The sequence below is a fragment of the Petaurus breviceps genome, unplaced genomic scaffold (genome assembly GCF_028583685.1).
Source record: "Petaurus breviceps papuanus isolate PSGF00001 unplaced genomic scaffold, PetGlider_PUasm1.0 185, whole genome shotgun sequence".
Classification (NCBI taxonomy): Eukaryota; Metazoa; Chordata; class Mammalia; order Diprotodontia; family Petauridae; genus Petaurus; species Petaurus breviceps.
Genome location: NW_027185797.1, coordinates 19,208,544 through 19,218,425, shown reverse-complemented (window position 1 = coordinate 19,218,425; position 9,882 = coordinate 19,208,544). Strand labels below are relative to the sequence as shown.

The window sequence follows — 9,882 nt, the reverse complement described above, 5'->3', positions numbered from 1 at the left end:
TGTGTGTGTGTGTGTGTGTGTGTGTGTGTGTGTGTGTGTGTGTGTGTGTGTTTAACTGTGGGGTTTCAATTTTTTTCAAAGTTGCATACCTAATTTGTTGATTTATTCTCTTTTATTCACATAAGCATGTAAAGATACACTTTTTCCCCCAAGCACTGCTTTGGTTGCATCCCATAGATTTTAGTATGTTGTCTCATTGTCATTATCTCCAACAAAGTTATTGATTGTTTCTGTGATTTTTTTTTAACCTACTTATAACTTTAGTATTGGATTATTAGCCAATCAGTTTTTAACTGATTGCTCCCTAACATATGCTTCCTAAGCCCTTTGTTGAGTGTAATTTTTATTGCATTATGGTTAGAAAAAAGTGTATTTAATATTTCTGGTTTTTTTTTGCAGAAATATTGTAAGGTTTGTAAGATTTTTATAACCTAATACACGGTCAGTTTTTGTGAAGGTTCCATGCATAGTGGAGATTAGGCATGTTGCCTATTTATTCCCATTCAATATTCTTTTGAGGTTCATCATATATAACTTTTCTAAAATAATATTTTCTTAATGTTTTTCTTACCTATTTTGTGGTTAGATAGGTCTGAGACGGGTAAATTGAGCTCCCTCACTAGTATAGATTTATTGCCTATTTCCTCCCGCAACTCATTTAACTTTTCCTTCAAGAATTTGGAATTAAGCCATTTGGTGAATATATGTTCAGTAGTAAAATGTAGCTTTCCTTGATTTTTTCTTTTAATTAAGTCTATTTTTGCTTTTGTTTTGAGATCCTGTCTTTTTGTACTTTAGATTCTACTCTGTTCCCCACGCTACTCCCCCCCTTTAAAAAATATTGCATGTATCTTTTTCACCTATGTTCCTTATAAGCAACATATTGTTGGATTCTGGTTTCTTATCCATTCTGCTATCCTCTTCCATTTTATGGGTGAGTTTATCCCATTCACATTCAGTTATGATTGTCAGTTGTGTATTTCTCTCCATTCTATTCTCTTCTGTTTTTTTTATCCTGTTCTCTTTTAAGGAGTCTTTTGCTTCTGACCACCACCACCCTTAATCCACCTTCACTGTTATCCTCCCTCCACACCCTTTTCCCATAGCCCTTTCCCTTCCTACTTCCCTATCAAGTAAAAATGAATTACTATACCTAGTAATGTGTTATACGTTTTCTTTCTTCCTTGAAGCAATTCAGTTGAGAGTGAGATTCAAGCATTTTCTGCTCTTTCTCTCCCACATTTTCACCTTCTGCATATAAACTCTCCCTTGTGCCTCTTATGAGATAATTTTCTCCATTCTTTCTCTCTCATACCCCTTTTCTCAGTGCATCCTTTCTCACCTTTACATTCTTCTGAGATCATCCCAGCATATTAGATTTATACCCATGCCCTCTGTTTAAGTAGACACCTTCTAACAGCTCTGGTTATGATAAAATTCTGAGAGGTTTGTATGCATCATCCTCCCATGTAAAGATATGAACAGTTTATCCTTTTTAATTACCTTATGATTTCTCACTCATGTTTCTGTTCCTATGCTTTTCTTGACTCTTGTATTTGAATGTCAGATTTTCTGTTCAGCTCTGGTATTCAACTAATTAAATGTCCATTTTTTTAAAATCTCCTGTAGGATTATACTCAGATTTGCTGAGTAGGTTATTTTGGTTGTAATCCTAGCTCCTTTGCTTTTTGGAATATTATATTCCAAGCCCTTTTCTCCTTTATAGTTGTAGCTGCTAAATCTTGTATGTTTCAGGTTGTGGCTCCCTGGTATTTGAATTATTTTTGGCTGCTTGTAGTTTTTTCTTCTTTATCTGGGAAATCTGGAATTTGGGTATATTGCTGGGGATTTTCATTTTGGGATTTCTTTTTGGAAGTGACTGGTTGACTTTTTTTTTCAATTTCTACTTTATTCTCTGGTTCTAAGATATTGGGGGCAGTTTTCCTTTATAATTTTTTTGAAATATGTTTTTTAGGACCTTTTTTTTTTTTGATCATGGTTTTGAAGTAGTACATTTATTCTTAAATTATCTTTCCTTGATCTATTTTCCAGCTCATTTTTTCCAGTAAGATTTTAGTTTCTTCTAATTTTTCCGTCTTTTGACTTTGTGTTGTGTCTGAATGTCTCATGGAGTCATTAGTTTCCACTTCCTACCTAATTTTTAAGGAGTTATTTTCTTCAGCATTTTTGTGTTTCTTTTGCCAAACTGTTGATGTACTTTTTGTAATTTTCTCACATTACCCTCATTTCTTTTCTCAGTTTTTCCCCTCCCCCTCTTATTTGATTTTTAAAATAGATTTTTTCCCCCTATTTCTTAGCTCTTCAAGGAGTTCTTAGTTTTGTGCTTAATCTGCATTTCTTTGAAGTTTTGCTTGTAGATAGTTTAAAGTCAGTGTTTTCTGAGTTTGTATCTTGAGCTTCCTTGTTAGTAGCTTTGGATGATGAGATTCTTTTTTGTTTGCTTATTTTTCTATAGCCTTTTTTTTTTTTTGAGGGGGGTGAGGCAGGGCAGTTTGGGTTAAGTGACTTGCCCTCATATGGCTAATAAGTGTTAAGTGTCTGAGGCCAGATTTGAACTCAGGTCCTCCTGACTCTGGGTAGCCTGTTTCTTGACTTTGGACTTGCGCTCTATTTACCTCTGATAATTAGGGATATGTCTAGGTTCTGTCTCTTATGCCCTTCTGTTTCCATAGCTCAGTGAGTAACAGCATCTCTGGTGCTTCCAGAGCGGTATGAACTGGAGAGAGGAGAGGTCTGGTCACTGCCCTCCTCTTCTGTTTGGTCCTTATAAAAAGTTTTGTTCCTGCTTTCTTGTGAATACAGTCTCTCCTCTTTGCTCTGGTACTCTGACCTAGAATTGGGTATGGGTGACAGAATTGTCATATGGCGCCTGATCTGTCACTCAATGCTAGAATAAGGGTCCCCTGGAATATTTTTTTTTTTTTTTACCAGATTTTTCAGTCTTCCTACAGACTTTGGAACCAGGGCTTCCCATAGCTAGCCCTCCACCACAGTGTCTGCAGACCTCTCTTTCTATCTTCCCAAGCTGGAAAAATGACTCACTGTGATTCTTTTTCCTTTGCTTTCCTGCCTGGAATTCAGTTTGATGCAGTTTTTAGCAAAAATGCTGGCTTTACTCTGTCATTTTGACCCCCACCTCAGCTCTCACCTATTTACTTCCAGAATCTACTGCAACTCAAAAATCATGTTAACTTTTGGCTGCCACATTCCACATCACACTACTTAAATCTGATTGAGTTTATAGTCCCTTAAAATGTCCAGACCTTTTTTAGACATACTGCTGTCTAAACTTGCACTTTGTATCCTGTACTTATGAAAGAGATTCTTTGAAGAAACCCAAAGTTCACACTTCCTGCTGCCTTTATACTGAACCATTAATACTTAGTCTTGGTTCTGGCCAGCCAATCAATTCTGACCCCCATCTCTCTATCTTCTTGACAGCAATAATGAAATGATTTATCAGATGTTTTGCTTAGTTCTTGGATAATGTATATTTGCAGCATTTCCCTTTTGGGGAACAAATTTGGTAACTATGTTTAGTAAATGCTACTTTCTAGTCTCCTCATCATTTTTTGTCATCATTATTTTAGGTAATTGTTTGTTTTTGTCATAGTAAATAGAAAGATGCCAGTGACTTTCCTTTTAAATTATCATATTATGACAGAGAAGGTAACGCCTTTTCTAATTTTAGCCTTAAAACTTTTGTGTTCCTCTTGGAAAATAACTGAATAGGGAATTTACTTTTGAGTTAGGTACTTTATAAAGTTATAAAAATATAAAATGTAGATAGAAGTCAAATTTAATTTTTTTGAAAAGTGTTACAAGTTCAGATGTTTAATGTTTAATTGACACAAATTTTTTTCCCTTTCTGCATCTCCCTACCGAAATGGGGAAAAAACCCCAACCTTGTAACAAATAGTCATAATCAAACAAATGCATCCATTGGCCACGTAAAAAACGTATATTTTATTGTTCATCTTGAGTCCATTACAGCTTTCAGGATGTGGATGGTATGGATTATCATTGGTCCTCTGGAATTATCATTGGTAATTGCATTGATCAGAGTTCTAAAGTCTTTGAAAGTTTTTTGTCTTTGTGGTGTTGTAAATTGTTCTCCTGGTTCTGCTCACGTCACTGCATCAGTTCATGTAAGTCTTCCCACATATCTGTGAAAGTGCTTTTCATCGTTTCTTTTGGCACAATAGGATTCTATTGCATTCATAAACCATAATTTGTTCAGTGATGCCCCATTTGATTGGCATACCTTTACTTTATGGTTCTTTGTTAGTATAAAAAGAGCTTCTATGGATGGTTTTGTGCAAGTGGTTCCTTTTCCTCTTTGATCTTTTTAGGAAGTAGACCTATGTTAGTAGTGTTTTTGGGGAAAAATATATTGAATTTGTAAGGCAAATTTGATTTATGGTTTTCTATTTTTTGTCTCTGGTACTTAGAATTGAGATGAAGAAATAGTTTGTTTTACTATGTGTGTATGTTTTATGTAAATGCATACTCAGTCAAAGTTGGTGTGGGAGAGAATTAAAAAAAAAAAGCTAGTAAATCATATATTATAGCAAAGAGGAAAAAAAAGAGAGGATTTTGAATCCAGGGCAGGGATTTTTTTTTTTTATCCCAAAATGGAAAGGTAGAATTTGTGTAGTTAAAAAGGAAATAAAGTTCTAAATGAGATCCCCATAGGAAGTAATAGCAGAGGAATTAGTTTGAGATTATCTGACTCCTTTAAATTAGCCAAAGTCCTCTAGGATTTAAATGAAACCCTTTTCAAAATACTCAATAAACTCACAAATTGAAATAGTATAGAACCACTGCCACTATTCTTTGATGAATCCTGGAGAAAAGAGGGAAATTGTCAAAGATTTGATTTTAAATAAGAGGAAAATTCTAGAAATGATAGACTGAGTTTGATGTCGATAGTCTGGAAAATTCTAAAACACAGAAATTTTTTTGTATGATTAGAAAGGAAAGTTGTAATCACTAAGAGTCATTGTGGATTTATTAAAGACTCATCTTATACTAACTTAAATTTTTTTGCTTGGATTATTAGATTGTAGATACAGGGCGAATGTGCTAAATGGAAAACATTTATTAAGTACCTACTATGTAGTAGTCTAAGCCTTGGGGATACAGATATTTTTTTAAAAAAGAAAGAAGGAAAAAGACAATTCTTCCTCTCGAGAATCTTACAGTTATTATGTGGGAAGACAACACACAAAAGGAACTGAAAAGCGGGTGGAAGGAGGGAGGGTGTGACATGGGAGCGTGGTGGGAAAGTCTGACCTGGGCGCCTTCCTTAAATGGAGGTTCTGGATTTTGTGGTCCCACTCTACAATCAGAGGGTCGTAGGGTGTTGTTGATGATGGAGGATCTTGCAAGATGACAAGGAAGTTTGTATTTTAAGCAAGCATTTGAAATAACTGTGTACAAGATGGAGAAATATGTGACAGAATAAAGATTCAAGATATTGGTTCATCTTTCAGCCCCCCAAAACTAACAAGATGAAAATTACTAGGAATAAGTGGAAAATCCTGTGCTTAGTTTCAGATCATCAACAATATAGGTAGAAGATAGAAGAAACCTAGTTTACCAGAAATTCATAGGAAGATGACTGTTAGAGTTTATTCTTAATTTGATTATAAGTCAGTAGTATGATGTAGCAAAACAAAAAAGTAATAGAACATTTAACCTGAATTAATAATTAGGTCCTTCAGAACCACTGGTGAGACCACTTCTTGTTATCTTTTCTGAGCAGTCAGCAAGCATTTATTAAGCACTTGATGCATTCCAGGCACTTGGAGAAGAGTTGGGTATATAAAGAAAGACAAAAATAGCCCTTGCTCTCAAGAAGCTCCTGTTCTTTTTTGATGGAGGAGACAACTTGCTAAAAACTGTGTATTCAAGGTATATATACTGCCAACTAAGTGAAGGCATTAGCAATAGGAGGGTCCAGGAAAGCTTCAGATCCCAGAAGGTGGAATTTCAGCTGAGTCTTGAAGGAAGCCAGAAGGGAGCCCTTAGCACAGTGTCTGGCACATGGTAGGCACTTAATAAATGCTTCTTGATGTTAGTGAAGATAAGGAGGGAGAGCATTTTGGGCTACAAATAATCAAAGTTCTGTAGTCTGGAGATGGAGTGCCATAAGCAAGGAAGCTGGTGGTGGGTGATGGTTGAGAATGTGGAGGGGACTAAAGTATAAGAAACTGGAAAAATAGGAAGGAAAGACCAGGTTGCGGAGGACTTTTAAATGCTGAGAGGATCTTATATTTAATCTTGGAGGTAACAGGGAGTTCCTGGAGTTCCTGGAGTTAGGGGAGGAGTGGCATAGTCAGACCTACTCTTGAGAAAAATCACTTTGGAAGCTTAGTAGGGAATGGTTTGAAGTGGGGAGAAACTGGAGGCAGGGAGACCATTCAGAAGAATGCTGAAATAGTCTGGGTGTGAGGTGAGTAAGGGATTGCACTATGGTAGGGTAGGGTGACTGTCGGTGAGAGATGGGCATGTGGAAATGAAATGTTAGACACGAACCGGCTTAGCCACAGATTGGGAATGTGAGTGCGAGAGGAATCGAGAGTATTGTTGAGAAAGGACTGTAAGAGACTAAGGTTGGGGGAAAAAACCTGTTGAGTTTAGATACCTGTGGGATTTCTAGTTTTTTATGAAGGAAAAGGCAAATTCACCACTAGTCAGCCATCTGCCCAGGCTACTTTGCTACCCCATCTGCTTTGTTTTTCCTCACTGGTACTAGAACTTTTCATCTTAGACTTCCAGAATCCATAGCCTTAGTTCCTGGGAAAGTTCATCTGCTCATCTTTGGAGTTCTGTCCCTGAGGAGAGGCATTTTCGGAGACGAGGATATTTTGAGTGTAAACTTGGCTAGCTCACTTATACCTAGCTGGCCCCAGACCAAACAGTTCTTCCCATCTAAGCATGCACCAAGGCTACCCCATGTGCTCCCCTCCCTCACTTTGTAGCTATTCCTCTGGATGCAGTTCAGATTAGTTCATACCACTGTTTTAGGAAAGGGTTTATTGCCTGTGTGCCTGTGATACTCCATCCTCATCAGCACTTCTGGGCTGTCTCCCTCTAGCAGAGTGTAAGCTGATGGAGTGCAAGGACTGGCTCCGTTTTGGTATTTGTGTTCTTTAACACACTGTCCGACATAGAGGAAGTGTTTCATCATTTTTTAAAATTTAGTAATCCAATATATGTTGTTAGCTCAATTGAGTGGGACTGCTGCGAATTCAAGTTCTACTATATGAGCTTCATAACCATATACTGTATCCTTTTCTCTGATTATCTTCTAGTACATTCCTATGGATCACAAGGTAAGTGGATCTTGTGAGGTGCCTAGGTAAGAATATAGAATTATTGCATTGTGTTCTGTTACCACAATTTGGGGTGGAGGATTAGGAAGGAGTAAAAAAGCATGCTATTCCAACCAAGAATCAATAGTGTCATGGCTGATATGGAAATGTTTTGTGTGATTTCACAATGTAAGGAGTGATATCTTATTTGTCTTCTCAATGGGTGGGGGGAGGGGCTGGTGAGAGGGAAAAAAATTTGGAGCTTAAAAAAAAAATCAATAGTGTTATCCTTGTACTGGAAGGAAAGCCTTTATTTAAAAAAAAGTATTCCAGGTTAGCGGTGTTCCCATATTGTATGAAGAATTCTGTTTAAGCCCCAACCAGTTGATTTTTTTTCTTAGTTTGCAAGTTTATATACAACTGTTTAAATGAGTTTATTTTATGCAATTAAAAAATATATCATGGCAAAATAGAAGTATGGAAAATATTTGTGAAATTTGAGGATGTTAAGCAGTTATCTATAATATATGTGTAATGACTTATTAAAAATAATTATAGACTTTTTAGCATGAAGTTTAAGGACTAGCCTTGAACATCAAGTCCCTTACCCCCGAAGCTATTTTAAATGGGTTTTGTGTGTATCTTGTAGATAAGTGGTGGTTAGGGAATGAAGGGACCTTGAACAATCATTTTTCTTTTTTAAATTGTTATTTAAAAAAAATTATTATTATATCATTATTCTATTTAAGATTTTTATTTAGTATTAGTAAAGACAATTTTTAGCATTCATTTTTAAAACTTTGAGTTACAAATTCTCTCCTCTCCCCTCTACCCCCACCATTGAGAAGGCAAGCACTTTGATGTAGGTTATACACGCATAGTACAAAACATTTCCATAATAGAACAATCATTTTTCTAATCATCACAAGGCAAGAAAACAACAATCTTGGATGACATTGGTAGTTGGGTTAACTCTTGTATGCCTTAAGTTTTTTTCCCCCTCTTTTGTCACTATTGTGATTTTTTTTCTCTAAAAATCTGTTGGACATTCTTTTATTATAATACATTGTGGTACTTCAAAACCATCTTTGGTATAAATTAGTAAATGCTTGGGCTACTTTGTTGTTCAGGTATTTGGTTTCATTGGTGGAAAATATGTAGTTGTAAAGTATTAATGAAAATTTAAATACATGTCCTTAAGATGTTTTTCTGTGCTATTAAAATGTAGTGGTACTAGATGTTTTTTTTAATAGTGAATCAAATGATATTTAAATTGAAGGTAATTGGTATTTAAGTTGCTTTTTAGTCAGCATTTCACATGTTTTTTTTTTAATACTCTAAACCAAAGGATATAATTCATAGGACTGACTTGTAAGCATTTACAAGTTCATGTGGAATTTCCATGAAAAAAATTCCTCTAAGCCATTAAAGAGCCCCCGTGAAAGCCTTCTTGGGATCCCCAAAGCTAAAATCAACAGTGAATTCTACTTTGTGCCAATTAAAATGCACTTTAAAGCAGCATTTTTGTTTTTCTTCACTGAATGCATTTCATTGGTGAGATAAATATTGCTAGATTAACTAGGAACAAGAAGTAGTTAATTTGTAGAATTAAAAAATATTTGCTTTAATAAAAAATAAAGAGTGCAATGTTTTGTAGTTTCCATAAGGATGTGATATTAACAGTAGGAGTTTATACAAAAAATGTACTTCTTGTAACTTGCTTTAATATTTACATTTTTCTGTGAATTATGCTTGATGTTTATTTTTGCCTGCTTTTTAACAAATTGTTATAGAAATACTTCTGTAGACTTACGTATACTCAGATGCTTTTGCAAGGTCCTGGAATAGAAAGATAATTCTTAATATTGCAATAATTGTTAATGAAAATTAAACAAATTGAATTAGTGTAAATAAACTGTTCAAATAAAAACAGTCAGTTTTTCATACTATTGACCTTGGTGTTGAAATAGCATAAATAGAATTGGTTCATTTTTGGAAGAGGAAAAGTTAAACTACACTGACGTGATGTAGAAAATTATTCCCTTAGAATTATTTAATCTTATAATTCAGTTTTTTCTAGTATTTTAGAAAGGTTTAGACAGAAATTGCCTCGTCAATGTCGGTTTTTGGTATTTTGAGTTGGAATTGAAGAAAGGCAAGTGATTTCCATATCTGCTGTTCTCTGAGCCTGTCTGGGTTGTAGTTATTGGCTTGGGAGATTAAGGAGCCTTAGAAGAAAGTGATTGGCTGTAGAATAAAGAGCAACTTAGTAGTGTTCATCTCTCTAAAGCCCAGTGACCTCAATCAGACATGTACTTGGAGGCCCCGGGGTATTCAGGAAACTCACTATATTATAGCATTAAGAACAAGGACAGTCCTTGTATCTTACTATGGAGAGAGTCTACCTGGAGAAGAAGCAACCTGTATGTATATAACTTGGGGGGGGGGGGGGCTTTAGAGAGATGAACACTACTAAGTTGCTCTTTATTTTGGGGGAGGGGGTATGTGTGTGTGTGTGTGTGTGTGTGTGTGTGTGTGTGTG

General features: G+C 35.6%; 1 protein-coding gene across 5 annotated transcripts in view; it reads left to right on the top strand.

Annotated features, from left to right (window-relative positions):
• SLC4A7 (solute carrier family 4 member 7) overlaps window positions 1-9,882 on the top strand; it is a 133,481-nt gene that overhangs the window by 17,741 nt on the left and 105,858 nt on the right. The window contains exon 1 of one of the 5 annotated variants that reach the window (XM_069088531.1): window positions 2,121-7,361. The exons of 3 other annotated variants lie outside the window; for them this stretch is intronic. In XM_069088531.1, the coding sequence (XP_068944632.1) occupies window positions 7,350-7,361 (12 nt within the window). In that variant the 5' untranslated portion in view covers window positions 2,121-7,349. Of the gene's footprint in view, window positions 1-2,120; window positions 7,362-9,499; window positions 9,764-9,882 lie in introns of those variants that run through there. One more of the 5 variants, XM_069088530.1, reaches the window with a different exon arrangement.